The sequence below is a fragment of the Lissotriton vulgaris genome, chromosome 2_1, assembly GCF_964263255.1.
Source record: "Lissotriton vulgaris chromosome 2_1, aLisVul1.2, whole genome shotgun sequence".
NCBI classification, from domain to species: domain Eukaryota; kingdom Metazoa; phylum Chordata; class Amphibia; order Caudata; family Salamandridae; genus Lissotriton; species Lissotriton vulgaris.
This window is the reverse complement of record NC_141687.1, coordinates 1,142,822,145-1,142,842,626: the sequence shown is the minus strand read 5'-3', so window position 1 is coordinate 1,142,842,626 and position 20,482 is coordinate 1,142,822,145. Positions and strand designations below refer to the sequence as shown.

General features: G+C 47.5%; 1 protein-coding gene across 1 annotated transcript in view; it reads left to right on the top strand.

Annotated features, from left to right (window-relative positions):
- Positions 1-3,122: 3,122 nt before the first annotated feature.
- The window catches only part of SDC3 (syndecan 3), a 544,130-nt gene continuing 526,770 nt past the window's right edge, over positions 3,123-20,482 (top strand). The window contains exon 1 of the mRNA XM_086956820.1: positions 3,123-3,699. Within this exon, the coding sequence (XP_086812946.1) occupies positions 3,643-3,699 (57 nt within the window). The 5' untranslated portion in view covers positions 3,123-3,642. The remainder of the gene's footprint in view (positions 3,700-20,482) is intronic.

Genomic DNA, 20,482 nt, shown 5'->3' with positions numbered 1-20,482 from the left:
GTTTGGTGCTCGGATGTCAGTGAAACGCAACTAGGTGGAGAAATGCAAAGTGTGCATGACTGGCCGGCCCACAACCGCCGGACGAACTGTCATGCGCACTTACCACTCCTTCTCCCTATGACCCCAGCCCCGCCCTTACATAGCCCTGTAGCCAGTACAAAAAATAAAATGATAATAACGTTGTTATTATCATTTTATTTTTCCTTTTTTCACTGCTCTGAGAGCAGTGGGGCGGCGCGCCTCCGGCTTAACATAGGAGCCCCCGCTGGTATCGAATTGTTGTGCTGTTGTCTGCTGCATTCGAGAGCAGGATCACAGGACTACTCAATTTCTGATTTCACAGCAGTACTAGGCTATGTTGGATGCAGCCTAGGTTGCAGGATAATTTGAATACATACTTGTGTTATTATGTTGTATTGGAGCATAGTAGACTTGATAATGGCAGTGCACTCTACCAAGGAATCACCAAGCAGCTCCTAAATAGGCTCCAAAGCATCCAAAACGCAGCTGCAAGACTAATCCTGAACCTACCTCGTTGCACCCACATCGCCCCACACCTCAAGAAATGTCTCTGGCTAACCATACACAAATGCATTCAGTTCAAACTCCTCACACAAACATACAAAGCACTACACAACGCAGGCCCGCCATCCTCAACAGCTGCATACACTTCCATATACCCGCCAGGCAACTCTGCTGAGCTGAACTCTCACTACCACATGCTCCCCGCATACACAAAAACAGATCCACAGTCCGCACTTTTCAATCATCTCCCCAAAAGCATGGAACGACCTCCGACAAGACGTCGGAGACTCCTCATCACTCTTGAGCATTGCAGGAAGCTGAAGACCTGGCTCTGAGAATAAGAGCACCAGGGAGACAGCCGCCTTCCCACCTGTATGATTCCCTTGCGGGAGTGTACGACCATATGGCACAACCATATGGCACCGCGTGCTCCCGCAAGGAACTCGCCAGACGTGCATGCATTGCCATTGCAAGCAAATCAACGCGTGCATGTCTTTGCAGGGAAAGCTGTGCCGATGGCATTAGGTCTCTCTCCTATGGAGTGCATGCGCGCTGCCTAGGCGAGACCTAAAAAGGAGAGATGTGAAGGGTGAATACATGGTAAAAGAAGTCAAAGCACTTGCCTTTGAGTCTTAAATTGCATATTTGAAACTGACTGCTCCTCAGCATAGACAATCCCTTGCCCACATAATTTATTTTTTTTAAACCATTTTTATTGGTTTGACAACAAGATAGCACACCGTACATATAAGTATCATCACAATCATAGTCATCCACATTCCATAAGGTATGCACAAGGTACACCATATTCTCCTACAGGAAAGTCCATTGTCCCATCCGTCTACAGTGCTTCCTTTCAGCTTCACTGCAATCCATGTGTGGTCGCCGAATAAGTGTCTATTAAACAGTTACCCCCCGCCCCCTCCCCATTCCCAACCAACTTCAGTCACCCTCAACCATTCCCCTCTCTCCCCCCTCCTCCATCTCCCCCTCCTGGCGTGTCATGGTATGTCTTTCCTGGGACGCAAATGGGCCTATGCCCCTGATCGTATCTAGCAATGGGACCAATTACTATGTTGTGCAATGAAGTGTCTTATCCACGGGAAGGGGCAGCAGTTTGTCATCGGCCCATGAGGAAGCCCCAGAGGCAGTATAATATACTATAGTGGCCGAGCCTCAATCCCTTGCCCACATCATACTCCACCATTGATTTCACAATTATACACTATCAATGTTCTCGTTTAGAAAATCAAACCAGATTGAAGACATGGTGGAACACGACCATCGCCCATAAGTCATTGAATTGTCCACCAATTATTCCACCTATGAACTAACAAAAAGAGTCTCAGGCAACAATGCACCAGGTTACGACACATTTACAACGTATTGTATCTATGGAGATGCGTCACGTTATAAAGCCCTGTGTCACATTATACCTGCTTCAGATATAACGCATGCAGGGTGGCCGTTCCGTCGCAAGAAAGCCTCATAAAATTGATGCAGTAAAATCTACAAGATTTCACTGAGTCACTTTTACGACGCCACTGCGTCAAACCTTACGCCTCCTTGAAGCAGATGTAAGGAGTGACCCATCATAATAGAAATAGGCAGTCCAAAGCATTGCTGGAGTTGTGTTGTTCTTGCGACACGACTCCTGCAATGCGTCGCCTTTACACCAATAGATGCATCACGCATCTGCCCATCCTTGCGCCACGGTGCGCCGCATTGTAATTGCGACACATCCATGTTGGCACAAGGTTTTTTTTTACGTGACGCAAATTAACTGATGCATCTCTGTTAATATGCAGAGATGCGTCAGTTCTTGTAAATCTGCCCCTCTGTTTCACATGCCAACGCTTGATCATGATTATGGCACTTGTGTCTCTCCGCATGCCCCCATGAGGTCCAGTATAGCAAAACGTAAAGGGGTTATTATTGAGTAAAGTGGCAACTTTATTTGATGTAACCCTCGCACTGCAGCACCAAGTGGAGAGGTATGGGGCAGTGGCCAGAGCAGCTGACTTCAGAGCACAGGGTTCACAGTTCCATCCCTGGCTCCGGGCAGCACCATGTGACTTAATTTCCACACCTTGAGGCCGGTAAGGGCGAGTAGTTCGCGCTTTATAAATACGGATTTACACCTCATTACAATGCACTGATTCCTTTGACAAGTCCAGAAGATCAACAGCGACAAACAGATGCGGCGCAGACACCAGCGTTAAAGCTTCACTCACACAGCGCAGGCAGCACACAGAAGACGCGTAAGCGTCCTGCACAACCCGAACAGGCAGTCTTTGTTTGAAGGCATGAACCCCCTCCTTTGCCTCGTTTAAACTTCTGTTAATTTGATATGCGACAAAGCGCCAGCCTCTCGGCTTTGAGGCGCTTGCCTTCGGTGACGTAGGGGAGGTCTTTCGTTGCCTCGGGCCGGGCGGCAGGGGGCAGCATTCCCCTGCATCCCTCGGGCCTCAGGCGCAGCATCTTTGCTTTGCCCGAGGCCGTGCGGCAGGGGGCAGCGTCCTCCCGCATCCCTCATTCCTCGGCTCAGCATCCTTGCTCTCTGGCTGCGGGAGGCGGGGCGGGAGCGGCTTCCTGCAGGAGGAGGGCTCCCAGGACAGGAGCGAGAGAGGGAAGGAAGGCAGCAGCCTGCTTCCAGGCACCGAGCGAGCTGCCTCTGCACCGGCCGTCCCGTCGAGAGAGGATCCGTGGACTGGTGGGGCTGGGAGACGTCGGGATCAGCGCGAGGCCTAGCGTGTTTATTTATTTTTCTCCTCGGTGGAATTTACTGTCCGCAGCGCTGATAATATTCCGAGCTTCCCTTCAAGCCATCTCTGTGAAAATCCTCATCTCAGCAATCAGGGCGCCCCCGGGAGACTGGATTCCTCTGGGAGACAAAGGGTCGTAGTGCGGGATTCCCTAGCGGGTGGTTGCTGGTGCCGCTGGTGTGGTGTTGCTGGTGGCTGTTATTTTTGCCGCCGCTGGTGCTGCTGGTCTTGGTGCTGCCGCGGGTGTCTGCTGCAGATCCCGATTGGCTGATACTGGTGGGATTTCCACCGTGGGACCATCCCGTGTTTCTTATTTGGAAGGCCTTGCTGTCCCATCGCACCTCTCGCCACCATGGTGCTGCTGCCCAGGTTCGTTGTGCTGTTGCTGGTCGTCAGCAGCGCCTCGCTGGTGAGTTGCGTCCTTTACATACATGTATATATAATGATATTGATGGTTTGTTTGTATTTTGGAGCAGGGTGCTGGCCGGTATGTGGGGATAACTAGAGATCACACCTGATACAAGTGAACCTCACTATAGATTTCCTCGAATTTCCATATCCACGCCCGGGTGGGTCCCATCCTAGATCACCCTCCCCCCCCCCCCCCGCATGCAACGGGGTGGTGGGGGGGGGGGGGGGGGGGTGATGTATGAAGGTTCCACCACTGCCTTCCTGGCTTGTCTTCATCTGCCCCACCCCCATGACACTCTCATGCTCTTGCCTGAATTCCTAGACATTCCTGCTTGGAGCTCATGGGGGCATCTTTATTCTTAACCCTGTCAGTCACCGATCCTAGAAATCCCCTCCACCTGTGACTCGCTGCCTCGCCCACCTCACTTCACCCCTCCAGCCACGAGATCCCATCAGCCAGTAACTCACGAGCTGCAGAGACCCTAACCCATATGCAATCCTTAATGTCCTCAAACCTTCAATAAAACGAACAGTTCAAACCTGCAGTACTTTCTTCACCCATCCCATGGCCCCCCATTCACTCACCTGTCCCCCCCCCCCCACACACACACTCTCTGGTTGCAGCCCGAGACATCCGACCCTCTATCTCCTCACATTCCCGTCTCCCTTTACACATGCAACCCTCACAGCCTTCATCGTCACTCCAGCATTCATTCACCCATCTACCTGCGTTTCCCCCACACCTGCATCTCCCTTGTCCCCCTCACGTCTCCCATTGTCGCTTGACCTTCACAAGCCGTGGCCCTCACAACCCCCTCTTCACAACCCCCTTCACCCCTCCCCGGCCACTCTGATCGGATGCCCCAGCCAAGGTGTGTTCTCCTCCCTAGTTTTAAAAGTGGAGTAAAATGAGGTCTCGTTCGTGTGTGCAGGATAAACAGCATCTTGTAGATGTTAAACCGTAGGTGTGTTGCTCGTGCCTCCTCCCTCCCATTCCCCCACTCCTCGAGTAGGATCATGGCACCCCTGGATTCTCGGGGCGCACGAGTCCTTCTTGTGTAGTCACCCCAGTGTACTGATGGTTCCACGAGGTAGTGGTGTGTTTGTCTTATTCCGATCTGTTTCTCACTGGATCCAGGGTATATTTCTTTCTGATTATTGGGTCTGTTTCTCAGTGGACATCTGTGTGTTTTAGTGGTTCTTTTCCTGTGTTTTTCCGTACACCTGATGCGCGTTTCCGTGCTTCCGATGTGTGCAGTGCTTCCGTTCTTCTTACGTGTGCTTCCGATGTGTGCAGGGCTTCCGTGCTTCTGATGGGTGCTTCCGATGTGTGCACTGCTTCCGTGCTTCTGATGTGTGATTCAGTGCTTCTGATGGGTGCTTCCGATGTGTGCACTGCTTCCGTGCTTCTGATGTGTGATTCAGTGCTTCTTACGTGTGCTTCCAATGTGTGCAGTGCTTCTTCTTACGGGTGCTTCCAATGTGTGCAGGGCTTCCGTGCTTCTGATGGGTGCTTCCCATGTGTGCACTGCTTCCGTGCTTCTGATGTGTGCTTCTAAGGTGTGCTTCCGATGTGTGCAGTGCTTCCGTTCTTCTTACGGGTGCTTCCGATGTGTGAAGGGCTTCCGTGCTTCAGATGGGTGCTTCTGATGGGTGCTTCCGTTCTTCTTACGGGTGCTTCCGATGTGTGCACTGCTTCCGTGCTTCTGATGTGTGCTTCTGATGGGTGCTTCCGATGTGTGCACTGCTTCTGTGCTTCTGATGGGCGCTTCCGATGTGTGCACTGCTGCCGTGCTTCTGATGTGTGCTTCCGTGCTTCTGTTGTGTGCTTCCGTGCTTCTGTTGTGTGCTTCCGTGCTTCTGATGTGTGCTTCTGATGTGTGCTTCCGATGTATGTAGTGCTTCCGTGCTTCTGATGTGTGCTTCCGATGTGTGCACTGCTTCTGTGCTTCTGATGGGCGCTTCCGATGTGTGCACTGCTGCCCTGCTTCTGATGTGTGCTTCCGTGCTTCTGTTGTGTGCTTCCGTGCTTCTGTTGTGTGCTTCCGTGCTTCTGATGTGTGCTTCTGATGTGTGCTTCCGATGTATGTAGTGCTTCTGTGCTTCTGATGCGTGCTTCCAATGTGTGCAGTGCTTCTTCTTCTTACAGGTGCTTCCAATGTGTGTAGGGCTTCTGCGCTTCTGATGGGTTCTTCCGATATGTGCACTGCTTCCGTGCTTCTGATGGGTGCTTCCGATGTGTGAACTGCTTCCGTGCTTCTGATGGGTGTTTCCGTGCTTCCGATGTGTGCTTCCGATGTGTGCAGTGCTTCCGTGCTTCTGATGGGTGCTTCCAATGTGTGCAGTGCTTCTTCTTCTTACGGGTGCTTCCGTTGTGTGCAGTGCTTCTGTGCTTTTGATGGGTGCTTCCGATGTGTGCAGTGCTTCCGTGCTTCTGATGGGTGCTTCCGATGTGTGCAGTGCTTCTGATGGATGCTTCTAATGTGTGCAGTGTTTCTGTGCTTCTGATGGGTGCTTCCCATGTGTGCAGTGCTTCCGTGCTTCTGATGTGTGCTTCCGTGTTTCTGATGTGTGCTTCCGATGTGTGGTGTGCTTCCGTGTTTCTGATGTGTGCTTCCGATGTGTGCAGTGCTTCCGTGCTTCTGATTTGTGCTTCCAATGTGTGCAGTGCTTCTTCATCTTACGAGTGCTTCCAATGTGTGTAGGGCTTCCGTGCTTCTGATGGGTTCTTCTGATGTGAGCACTGCTTCCGTGCTTCTGATGTTTGCTTCCGTGCTTCCGATGTGTGCTTCCGATGTGTGCTTCCGATGTGTGCAGTGCTTCCGTGCTTCTGATGGTTGTTCCAATGTGTGCAGTGCTTCTTTTTCTTACGGGTGCTTCTGATGTGCGTAGCGCTTCCGTGCTTCTGATGGGTGCTTCCGATGTGTGCACTGCTTCCGTGCTTCTGATGGGTGCTTCTGATGTGTGCACTGCTTCCGTGCTTCTCATGGGTGCTTCCGATGTGTGCACTGCTTCAGTGCTTCTGATGTGTGCTTGTGTGCTTCCGATGTGTGCTTCCGATGTGTGCAGTGCTTCCATGCTTCTGATGGGTGCTTCCAATGTGTGCAGTGCTTCTTCTTCTTACGGGTGCTTCCGATGTGTGTAGGGCTTCCGTGCTTCTGATGGGAGCTTCCAGTGTGTGCAGTGCTTTTGTGCTTCTGATGTGTGCTTCCGTGCTTCTGATGGGTGCTTCCGATGTGTGCACTGCTTCAGTGCTTCTGATGTGTGCTTGTGTGCTTCCGATGTGTGCTTCCGATGTGTGCAGTGCTTCCATGCTTCTGATGGGTGCTTCCAATGTGTGCAGTGCTTCTTCTTCTTACGGGTGCTTCCGATGTGTGTAGGGCTTCCGTGCTTCTGATGGGAGCTTCCAGTGTGTGCAGTGCTTTTGTGCTTCTGATGTGTGCTTCCGTGCTTCTGATGGGTGCTTCCGGTGTGTGCAGTGCTTTAGTGCTTCTGATGTGTGCTTCCGTGCTTCTGATCGGTGCTTCCGATGTGTGCAGTGCTTCTGTTCTAATTACCGGTGCTTCCTATGTGTGCAGTGTTTCCGTGCTTCTGATGGGTGCCTCCAATGTGTGCAGGGCTTCATCTTCTTACGGGTGCTTCTGATGTGTGTAGTGCTTCCGTGCTTCTGATGGGTGCTTCCGATGTGTGCACTGCTTCCGTGCTTCTGATGGGTGCTTCCGATGTGTGCACTGCTTCCGTGCTTCTGATGTGTGCTTGTGTGCTTCCGATGTGTGCTTCCGATGTGTGCAGTGCTTCCATGCTTCTGATGGGTGCTTCCAATGTGTGCACTGCTTCTTCTTCTTACGGGTGCTTCCGATGTGTGTAGGGCTTCCGTGCTTCTGATGGGTGCTTCCAGTGTGTGCAGTGCTTTCGTGCTTCTGATGTGTGCTTCCGTGCTTCTGAAGGGTGCGTCCGGTGTGTGCAGTGCTTTCGTGCTTCTGATGTGTGCTTCCGTGCTTCTGATCGGTGCTTCCGATGTGTGCAGTGCTTCTGTTCTAATTACGGGTGTTTCCTATGTGTGCAGTGTTTCCGTGCTTCTGATGGGTTCTTCCAATGTGTGCAGTGCTTCTTCTTCTTACGGGTGCTTCTGATGTTTGTAGTGCTTCCGTGCTTCTGATGGGTGCTTCCGATGTGTGCACTGCTTCCGTGCTTTTGATGGGTGCTTCCGATGTGTGCAGTGCTTCCATGCTTCTGATGGGTGCTTCCAGTGCAGTGCTTCTTCTTACGGGTGCTTCCGATGTGTTTAGGGCTTCCGTGCTTCTGATGGGTGCTTCCAGTGTGTGCAGTGCTTTCGTGCTTCTGATGGGTGCTTCCAGTGTGTGCAGTGCTTTCGTGCTTCTGATGGGTGCTTCCGGTGTGTGCAGTGCTTCCGTGCTTCTGATGGGTGCTTCCGATGTGTGCAGTGCTTCTGTTCTAATTACGGGTGCTTCCTATGTGTGCACTGCTTCCGTGCTTCTGATGTGTGCTTGTGTGCTTCCGATGTGTGCTTCCGATGTGTGCAGTGCTTCTTCTTCTTCTTACGGGTGCTTCCGATGTGTTTAAATTGTAAATTGTTGTGTCTTATAAAGCGCACTGCTACCCGGAGGCCTCGTAGCGCTATAGACCGCTGGGGAACCCGTCCTGGCTTTCCCTGTGAGATAGTCCCTCCTGGGGGTCTCCAAGGTGAAACCAGGCATCCCCGGCGTTTGTGTGGGGCCGTTGTGGAGATGAGGCAAGCTAATGCCCAGAGTTGCCGAGTGTGCTCCCTGGTCGGAGTAGGCACCGATGCGAGAATTATCAGTCCGCTGATCCTGATCCAAGACCCTGCCGCGTCGGGAATCGAACCCTGGTCCCGGGCCGTTCTCTGCACTCGGGTCTGCCGCCTCTAACCAGTGAGCCACACCTCTCCACTTAGGGCTTCCGTGCTTCTGATGGGTGCTTCCAGTGTGTGCAGTGCTTTCGTGCTTCTGATGGGTGCTTCCAGTGTGTGCAGTGCTTTCGTGCTTCTGATGGGTGCTTCCGGTGTGTGCAGTGCTTCCGTGCTTCTGATCGGTGCTTCCGATGTGTGCAGTGCTTCTGTTCTAATTACGGGTGCTTCCTATGTGTGCAGTGTTTCCGTGCTTCTGATGGGTGCTTCCGTGCATCCTTCATTTGTGCGCTCCTCGGCTGCATCCAGTGTTTGTCTCTGTGTCATACATTGTGTTGCACAGACCCTCTCTGCTGATTGTTTCTGCCGATTGTTTCTGATGTGTAATTCTGTAGATTATTTGCGGGGCGTGTTTCAGATGATCCTTTCTTGTGTGTGCTTCGGTGCTTCTGATGAGTGCTTCTGTGCTTCCGTCCTTTTGATGGGCGATTTCGTGCTTCTGATGGGTGTTTCTGTGCATCCTTCATTTGTGCGGTCCTCTGCTCTGGTGTGTGCTTCTGTGCATCCAGTGTGTGTGTGTCTCTGTCATACATTGGTGTCTCTGTGTCTTACATTGTGTTGCAGGGACCCTCTCTGCGGTGTGTTTCTGCTGATTATTTCTGATGTGTATTTGTGTCGATTTTTGTGGGCTGTGTTTCTGTGGATCCCTTCCTGGCCTGTGCTTTCATGGATCTGGTGTCTGTTTCCATGCCTCTAGCACGTGTTTTCTTGAATCTGGTGTGTATATCAGATCCAGTTTGTGCTTCGGTGGATCCTTTCCGAAGTGTCTTTCTGTGCATCCTCCAAGGTGTGTCACCCTGGTCCCAGTGTGTTTCCCAGGAGTCTCTGTCCGTGCTCATAGCATGAATATTTTAAGGGGTCTACGGGTCCACTCTCTTTGTTTTTAGAGGAGGCTGTTCTCTAAAAGTGGCCACCAAGGGAACACTAGAGCATGCATCTGATTGGATTATGGCATTTGTGTCTCGCCTCATGCGCCGATGAGGCCCCGAAGCACTTCCGGGTGACAGAGTAAAGAGCTACTTTGCTGTGCATGGATGGTTGATTGCGGGTTTATAGAGTGGCCTGTGTGAAACAATACCCTTGAGTCTCGCCACTGCTGCTATTTTTGATCCGGATTTATTTATGTTATATTTTCAGGAATGGCAGGGTATAAATAGACCTCAAAATATCTTTCTCCCCACTGCACAAGGATACTTGTTCATTAAGCACGAGAGCCTCAAGAAAAGCTCCTTTCCTGGAAAAGATCAGCAAGTGATAGTGGAGTCACATATCACCAGGGCCACTGGAATTATATGGCAGTGGATGGCCACATTATGTGGGAGGGTTGAGTAAATTATGCTGCAAGAAAAGGCAAATTATGCGGCACATTTTGTGATAGTATAACTTCATTCTTATGTCAATTTCTAACTTGTTAACACTGTTGGGCATTAGTTGCACCTCTTTAGTACGAGTTTAACACCCAAACATCACAATAAGCAACAGAAAGGGACCAGTACAAATTTGCAAAGGGCCATCCACTGTGTGACAACACGTGTTGCTGCGTTTTTAGTAACTTTTGAACCGTTTAAGCTAGAAACTATTCTTTGGTTAAAATCTGAAGATTATGCTGCAGATGATCAATTATGTGGCAGAAGCTGCACATCTATAACTATACGAAAATTGCTGCAGCCGCACAATCGCATAATTCCAGGGGCCCTACATATCACACATTTCATGTGCAGACCAACAGATCTCTAGTGTGCAAACCACACCGATCCACACAGCTTGTGTTAGAAGGACCGCATATAGTTCTTATGCAACCACCCAGCTATCACATTTGAAATTAGAACCATGAAGATCACACATAACAACACAGATCACACATCTTGTGTGCAAACCGCACAGATGGCACTTCTCGCGTTCGGGCAATTCGGATCACACAACTAGCAGTATGTGCACACCACACAAATCACACATCTCAAATTAGAAGCACGCAGATAACACATTCTGTGTCTCATGAAAACCACACGTGCGTGGGTGTAGATTCAGGGTGTTACACCCTCCTATATAAATGTATTTTCAGATGAATAGTTGGGAACAGGTGTTTTCAGTCGGGCATGGCGAGGTGTCTGCAGGATTTCACCTGGGATTTTGCATACACACACTGACAAAAACACACACACACACACTCTCCTCTGTTTTGAAACCCTAAAAATTGTTTTTCTTTACAAAATACTGTGATTTTCTCATTTAGTACCCCTATTAATCCATATTCCCCTCCCTTTCCACTGCCTCTTAAGCCCCTCTCAAGCACCCTGTTTGTCATATAATGTATTTTAACATTATGTGCCAGCGCCCAAGGCCGTCTGTGCTAGCGCCTAGACGCCCTTGGGCATTCGAGCGCGATATAAATCATAAATTCAATGGTCTGAAAATCTGATGCTCACTGCTCCCCCCACTCCGCCCCCAATGTTACTGACCAAGATATGCCTATGCACACCTGTCGCATATGTCAATTAAACCCAACAAATTTCAGGTGGGAAAACAAAATCCTATGTAATAAGTAACTAGAGTCCGCTTTGTTTGACTTTTATCCTGCTGACAGTGTCCTAGAGCACATTGAAACAAGTAAATCATCGTTTTAGCCATATATAAAACACCCACACAAACATTTGGTTTAAGAGCAATTTGTATTTAATTACTTTGTGTTAAAATAAAACATGTTCACACTAAACAAAAAACCTGTTGAGCAAATTATGATCTGTGTTGCGTTGTTTACTGTTTGTTTGTACCTTGTGGTTGGAACACATCAAGTAAAGCATACACGTTTACACCCCCTTTCTAATGTTTGATTGTTTACTTACCTGCTGCGTAAAACCCATATAACTATGATGTACTATGTATATAAAATCTATAAAACATTTTTTTTAAAAAGGATATGTCTATAGGGAAAGTGGGCAGTGCTGCAGTGCGTCACGCATTACGTTATTGACCGGTCGATAGCAGTTTCTATCGTTTTTACGGCACTGTTACTCATCCTTCTCTTGGGCGCCCTGTCCTGCTGAACTGGGAATGTCATTGTTAGAATTAGTCTGTTTGTTAGTTGGTGTTTGGTTATGACAGGTTAGAAAGAAAAATCTTGCACCACTCCTCCTGAATGCTCCCAAAATCTGGAACTCTCTGCCTGACAATTTACGTGACAATCAATCATTCCCTCACTTCAAGAAGAAACTGAAACTTCGCCTTCTCAACAACTAAACCCTCCCCCTGGAACCATCTGACTGGTCTGTTCGCTCCCACCCCACAGAATCAAAATAGATCCAGGGGTGTGGAATTTAATAAAATATCTACTTGTCCAAGGGGCAGGCTGCTTAATAAATCTACATGTCCTGTAACAAAATCCCTTTGTGCCAATGCGGCAACAAATTACGCAGGAATCTCATTATATAAGGGTTCTGATATAGCCTCTCTGATTATGCCAGGGTTCATACCATAGTAGTGTTTGAATACTAACAATACCCTTATGCTGCTATGTTTCTGCAGGTCCAGATACTGGGGCTGAAGGTAGTGGTAAGCAATAGTTCCAGGGTTGGAATGCCCTTTTAAGTCTGTGCAAACCTACTAACATGCATGTTTTAAGGGGTTTCACCAATTCTTCTCTAATCATTTCCCATACTGAGAACGGTTGGAAATTTACTACTGACAGTGGCAGACTTAAAACTTCTTCCAGGGTTGGGAAAAAGTGGTTGGAGGAAAAGTGAACTTGAAAACATTCAGATTTTCACTTAAGCAAATCTACACCTGCACATTTGCTCATGCTAAAATGCAGTTCACAAATATTTTCTGGGAGTAATATTTCTTGGCCTACTTCTGTAAATTCTTGTGAATTCATGGAAACTGTACATATGCGCTTAATACAAGGATATATACCATGGATGCACTTTTGAGAATTTCTTTAATAATTGGGCCTCTAATTAGGCCTGGCTTTAACCATAACCTTTTGTTTTGTTTTTTATTCTGTCTCTCTCCGTCTGTCTATCAGCTGGCCTCCCTGTAAGTGACAGTATTTTGCTCTTTTAGAAGAAGCATATTGGCACACAAAGTAGTTTTGTTCAGTGCCCAGAACCACTGTGGCAATGTGTGCTGAGACCAACAATTTTTCTGTTTTGCTTTTGCCAATGCTTGTTAGAATGGTGAGGACCCGGCAGCTCCCACACTGTTAAGATTTTACAAAAACCATGCCTAAACAAGTCACGCCTTGACAAAACTAAAAGGCTGACCACCAATTTTAGACCCACTAGCTTTGCCAATGCTTGTTTGTTCTTGTTTTCCATATTCGTATTTAAACTGGTTACACTGATATTCCATTCTGAATATTTTTGGGAAATACTAACATACATCGTTATGATGCTGCAAAGATACGGTACCTAAAATCTTACAGTAGTTTAGCTAAATGTTTCCTTTTCTTACATGCATTTTTTTGTGAACGTTTTATTTTGAAAGCAAAAATCATCACTCTTGCTTTCAAGCTTCTGCAAATATTTGCATATAATCAGAGCGCATTCTGGGTGCATTATACAGAGCCTCATATTATTAAACTTTGAAAATTTGTGTACACTTTTATACTGGAACCACCGTCAGTAGTGCAGGCTGAGCTTAAAACATTTACTTTTAGTGCTCACCCTAATAATAAAGGTTTTGCATTAATGAACCATATATACAAGTTTGAACAGCATTAACACACATATTACATATAACACACACTTTACCTCTATTGTAGAGAATGCCCTTCCCTGAACCACAATGTGGTACTGTAAACTGGCAGCCAAAGGGTTTTTGCTTCAGGGGGTTGGGCCTACTTGTCCCAAAGACAAAATGCACATTAAAACTTGTTGCCCTTGACCCCAAAATATATGTTCCGGGCGTCGGGCTGTAGGAATTCCCCATCCCTGAGATCTGAGCATCACTACATGAGGGAAAAAACTCCACTTCTACTTTCCCCAGCAGCTCAACACCCTACTTTGCTACCCCAGAAATATATTGTCTAACTATACTACTGTCCGTCGTAATTACATTTGTATACGAGGTATTTTTATTTACTCCACACATAACTTGTGCAATTGCTGTGTTAACTATGTAACGTGATATATACATACATACATGCCATATCTTCCTCCAAACGACATCGTCAACATATCCTAATGTCTTTCGTACACTTCGTTTATATACTGTTGCTATGTATCTATATTTACCCCATATGCATGTCGAGTAATTGTAGCTATGCTAACTCTGTGAAGCGCTCTGATACCCTTGGGTCTACCTCGTGCTACACAAAACTCGATAAATAAATAGGGAGTGCGCTTAGTGTTTAGCTTAGAAGTAGTTAAGTAGGTTTTTGTGTTCGTAAAATGAGTGTGATTGAGGGTAAACCTCTTTATCGTGTTTTATATGTATGGATGGGTGAGCCAAAAGATGCCAGCATGTTTTTTCCTTGGATTGAGTTTTGGCAAAACCCTTAAGATGTCCGATTTCAGGTTTAGAACAAATAGCTGCAATCTACGCTTGATCAAGTCCCAAAGTGAGTCCAGGAAGACCCTGAAGACTTGGCTTTTCAGTCAAATGTAGCACTTTTGTTGGACTCCCCCTGCTGTGACCGCAAAGCACTGGGACACCGCTGCTTGAGGTAGCTGTTGCGCTTTACAAATATAATTAATATTATTATTATCTCCGGTGAGGGGAATACTCCCTCGGTGCACTATCTGATACTAGTGCACAAGTGCTCGGAATAATCGTCTGAACTGACGATGCTTTTATTTATTTATTGGTGCTGTATACAATATCATCATGAATTCTTAATGTACTTTTTCTTCATCATCATCACAGTTTCCATCTTCAATGTTATAACGTTATGATATTATTCAAAAATGATGATAGCCATCCAATTGATCATAGTGTGTCTTCTATGCATTTCGGACCGGTTGGCCCTTCATCAGGGCCACAAGCTGGCGGAATCCTACATAAGCTGAAGTTTGGAGTTGGGGGAGATGCAGTGGGTCACGGAATGGGACGGGACCCAGACACAATGGAGGAACTGCAACACTGGTGCTCTGTCCGAGAATTAAACTGGAGGCAAGATGCTGGGCCAGGCACCATCCTTCATGGTTGCTTCCCCTGGAGCTGCTTCAGTGTGCCCACATTAGTTGACACCAACACTTTGAGGGAAAGCAATGCAACGATTGAAATTGGTCCTATAATGGGAGTGCATCTTAGGGAACCTGTGTGCTTCTTTTTTTGTGAGTTTTATATTGTGTAAACTTGACCCGAAGGTATCAGAGCACTGTACATGAGCACCAGCATTTGGGTAACATTTCAGGTGTGTGCATTCTGTTTCTAATACACTTTCAGTGATAATTAGGACAGTGGAAGAGAGGTTGCAAATTCTTTTATTGTTGCGTTTTAATTCTTTCGTTCAGTGCTGTTGAGATTCGCCAAATCAGTGATGCAAGGTAAGCTGATTGGGGGGTGAGTTGCAATCCATTTTGAGGGGTGACAAGGTTGTCAGCAGCCTAATGTCCCCTGGGACGTCTTAGATTTTCTTAAAATGTGAGGGTTTATGGAATGATCTTGTTTTGCTTTGAACAGCAGTATGTCCGCCTGATATAGCTTTACTGTTAGTCAGGTAGGTTGGAGGGTTATTTCAGTGATATGTACAATTATGAAAATGCGGCATGATTCGAGGAGTAGCCATTTCAAGGCCTTTAGGTCAGGTGTTATTAGTTCATTTTTAGGTCGAGCAGACGTACGCTCAATGCGTGAGCATTGAGCGTGTCTGCTACAGACCTAATGTCGCCCGTATTCAGGAGACTGGACACGACTCAGACGCGCGCTTTTGCAGTGTCGGATTTGACCGCGGGAGCGCGCGTCTGAGCCGCGCTTGCGCAGAGTAACTAGTACTCACAGCCTCTGCTCTCACACAGCCAGCCCCCACCCCTCTGCATGCACGCATACACACAGGCGCGCGCGCACACACACACACACGCTGCCGCCCCCCACCCACCCCCCTGCATACACACAGACACGCCAGCACGGAGCCCCACTCACCGGACACATCCAGCCCCCACCCGTCTGCATGCACGCACACAGGCACGCGCGCGCACACACACACACACACATACACACGCTGCAGCTCCACTCACCGGGACTTCTAATCCGCAGGACTCTTCCGACGTTAACGGGCACAGGGACACCGGCACTCCGCTCCTTGGCTTCCCGGGCGGACGCCGGCTGCACGCAGGGCTCTCCTCTCTGCACCGGAGCCATGCGCCAGCCACTGCAGCCTGCCTCCTGGAAAGCTCCGGTCGCGTGTCCGGCCCCGCCCCCGTCCCAACAAAGGTTGCCTGGCTTCCTGTTGAAGCCGGGCTGCTGCGGTGAGTTTGCTTTTTAACCCTTTCCTGTCTGTAGACACGTCACCCTGGGCACCGCGTCAGCACATAGGACTTCGATATGTGTAAAAGTTGTGTTTTATTTTATTCGCCCGCTTTTCTGTGCTGACACTTCCTTGTTTCCCTGCGCTGCAGAGACCCGGGGGAGCCCCTCGTCCGGGTGACTTGCATTTTGAATGGGGAATGTCATGGCGCTTCGCGTGTCATTCATTATCTCTGTCCCCGCCTCAGAACAGTTTCTGCTGGCGTTGATATTCATGCAGTCTCACAGCTGGGTATTCTCACGTTTCAAGTCATGGAGAATTTGCGTAATTTATTGGCTGAAACTTGTTTGTTTTGTGGCTTCATGTGTCTGGAATTCCTGCGTTGGTGTGGGACACTAGCGTCCCTCTGAGTCTTGTTAACTGTTCCGGTTTGCAGTTCATGACATTTGACCCCAGGCCGCTCTTACATGCTTCCTTTCCACTCCAGGTGCAACAGGCATCCTTTTACCCTGCTGCTGCCAGAAACAAGGTGGGCGCACATAGATCCATCCCTGGTTCTTCAGATTCCCTGCTGTCTGGTTCTATTCAAGGGAGTGTATTTGAACTCAGTGACTGAGCACAGCTATGTACAAGCAGACTTGCACAACCAGTCAGCACCTTCTGTGTGTGTGTGGTTGGAAGCTCTTTTGCTCTCTTTTCTTCACCGGTAGAGATGTGGCTGTTGAGCCGGAGGATGATGTAACACTTACACAATGAAAAGAGTCTAGCTAAACCTTTATTCCGGTGCTTAATTTGTAAAATAATATATGCATAAAAGTGCCGGAGCTCAGTTTTCTCGGGAGTTAACCACAGATTCTACTGAATGCTGGGATTGTTGAATACTGAGGCTGCCTTGTTTTGATTCCACCTCATCAACTTTTCTTACACCACTTTACTCTTCCTCTCTTATACCTCACTTTCCAGGTTCTTTTTCTTACCCCTGCTGCTTTAGTACCAGTTTTCTTATCCTTTCTTCCTTTTTAGCCTTTCTCTGTTGTGCTCTACACCAAAGTCAGATGACGAAAAATAATTCTTGGACCTTAAAAATAAGTACTGGTGCCCACTACCTGCACTACATGCCCATCCCTGTCTGTTTTTAAATCTGAAACACTCAGCTGTGTTGTGTTGGAGGCAATAGGCTTTTGCAGTAACATCAAGATCTCTGTTGTGACACTAGGTGTGGAACCGGAGAACTACACTGCCAGCTTCTCGTAGTCACCCTCACACCCTCACTCACCCTCACACCCCCCTCACCCTCACAACCCTCACACACCCTCACATCACCCCACCCTCTCACATCCTCGCACCCTCACCCTCACACCATCAAACCCTCACTCACCCTCACACCATCATACACTCACCCTCACACAATCAAAGCCTCACTCATCCTCACACACCCTCACACCTCCTCGGCCACACACCCTCACTCACCCCCCTTCACCCTCCCTCACTCACCCTCACACACCCCCTCACACACCCCCTCACCCTCACACCCCCCTCACACCCCCCTCACACCCCCCCTCACCCTCACACACCCCTTCACCCCCACACACACCCCTTCACCCTCACACACACACACACCCTCACCCCCTCTCACCCTCACCCACCCTCACCCACCCTCACTCACCCTCACTCACCCTCACCCTCACACCCCCTCTCACCCTCAAACACCCTCTCACATCCTCACCCCGCATCACTCATTCGCCACCACAACATCAATCTGTGCAACCATTCAACAACTACTTCAAATATGTTCTCTCAATATTTCAAGCTTTATTACAAATGTAACAAAAACATGTTAATATTTCACTTCTGTTCTAGGAGTTTTGTAACAATAAAAGACACAGAACATAATCTTCACAAGTTATTTACAAAACTTTAAGCTATTACCATTATAAATTATAATACCTTTTATTTAAGTATTAATTATGTAAAAAAAAAATGAAAAGCCATTGTTATTTGTAATATCAATACATGTAAGTCACGTAAATACAACACATATTGCATTACAAGTGCACTATGTGTCACATTTGCAAAAATTATAACTATTGGCATTGTAAATGACAAAGCTATTAATTTCGCTATTTTCAAAAACAAAACCTAACTAAAAAAATTTGTCATTTACAATTCCAATAGCTCAAACTTTCCTAATGCGAGACCTATTGCATTGCAAATGCTTGTTAGGCTTGGCCATTGAGTCAGATTAGCTGTCTCGCAAGACTATTGTTGAATAGTTAAATTGTCATTCACTTTGTGCTTCCATCCACCACAGCACACAGCATGGGGCAATGGGTTATTGCTCCCTTCTACTTGAGTGACTGCACTAAGTCTCCCCATGTTGTTCATATCAACTTTAAAATAGTTCCTTTCATTTCCGTTGAAAAGTCAATTCAAAGTGAGCTTTTTAAATTAGTTTATTTTTATATTAACCTTAAATAAAGGCTATTTATTTTGCCCCGTTTCCTTTTAAAGTTTATGTTCTAAATCTAATGTGTTTTAAGTGACATTGTAACATTGCAGCTGCCTGCAATTTGAGGGCTTGGTTAAGTGGTAATTTATTCTTGTCTCCTTCGCAAGTAATAATAATTTAATGCATGGCACAGCTGAAAAGCTTTTTTTAAAACCATCACTCAGTAAAGAGCCGCATCAGTGAATGGGTAGAGCATTTTGCATTTTTATGCAGGCATAAGGTGGCTGCATTTAGTTGGCAGCACATTTTCTTTTTCTCCTTTTAATTTTTAGGGCACGTGTTTACAAAAAAGCAAATACTTGAACCAGCTTGCCAAGGGCAGACCTCTTGGCTCTGCTAATGCTTGTTTTGGCATCAGATGAGAACATTAAAAAGCATATTGGGGAGAAGGAGCGGGGGATGTAAGGTGGCTGGACTTGAGCCTCATGCAAAGGGGCGTTCTGTAGTCCAAGTCGGAGATGACCTGGGCATGTAGCCACATTTCCAGAGGAAAGGTTTGATGGTCTTTTACGTTTCAGGTGGTAGTAGGCTTTTATTGCCATGGTTTTTACTTGAGGCCATTTTTTTTGTTACGTTATTTAATACTGGTGATGGTTTGAGGGCACATGTCTGCATTATGGAGCACGTTTAGCAGTTGGTCTTGATTTTAAAATAAAACTACAGGGAGGGTAAAAATATATTTTCTAAAAAGCACCGCTGTGTGAGCTACTCACAGTGGACGACAGGGAACATGAAATCTCTGCAACATATCTGTAATAATTACATTTTCTTGGTAGTGAAACCTAGAGGCCAAGCAGTTGATGCCTTCCATACTTTCAGGCTTCATGTGCTTCCGTCTCACCCCACCACACATAAAAACAATTGGGTGTTGGTTCTTCTGGGAGAATATTGAGCTGTGGCAATGCAGGCGCAACAGGGAACCCAAACCAGCCCTGGCAATTTTGACGGACCAGCCCAATGGAGGGTGGCGGGTTGCAAGTGTGAAGAACTGCTGCTTTTGTTACTGGGGGCCGATATTGCAGCACTGCTGCAAAAGCGCCCCCAGCTGCAAAACAGGCCCCTACCCTTCCAGCCCTCCGGGGAAATGCCTGATCACTGCTACGGCCAGTCCGGCCCTGATTAGGACCCCTGGTATCCTAGTTTGAAGGGTGTTTGCAAGGACACCAATGAGTGGTAGTCAGGGTTCACAGTTGCTACCCCTGTGTTGCCCTTTGGTATTTTGGCACTGCGCTTGCTGCCCCCTAGACTCAGCGATTAACAAGCAGGTGGCAGGGACTGCAAGTGAACATGGCTCTGTTCTTTGTGTACTTTCCAATTCGGCTTTTCCTCTTGTCACTTTTCTGCTCCCAGCAGACATTATGCTTTTGCTGAGCATGGACTGACTCAGAATGTCAACATTGTGTGATTGTGGGTGAAAGGATGCTTAATGTTACTTCCACAACCTGTGCCCTTCTTGTGAATAGGCGTCTGTGAGGTCATGTGTTGCGCCATGTCATGGATGAGTAGCTAATTCGGTCCAGTGTTTTATTAGGTCTGGTGTTCGCTGAGACATTTTTGATTTTAAAATGGCATGTATAATATACTTACTGATAGGGGATTCAGCCAGCCTTCCTCATCCCTTGGTCCGTTATTGTGCCATTCACATTTTTATTCTGCACACTCCTGCATACACCATGGGGCAGGAGGTCAGCTAACTTCAGCCATTGGCTAACTTCACTGTGTGTGGAGGCATTCTGCCCTTTCGCAAGGAGCTCATCTCCACACAAAGTAGTTCCCTTCAATGCCAGGGAGTAATATGGCAATGTGTGCTTTTTTGAGACCAAAAATATGTTTTGCTTTTAGCTTTTTTTGGGGAGAATGATGAAAGTCCAACAGCATCCAACAATAAAGTTCTGCAAAAACCATGACAAAACAAAACT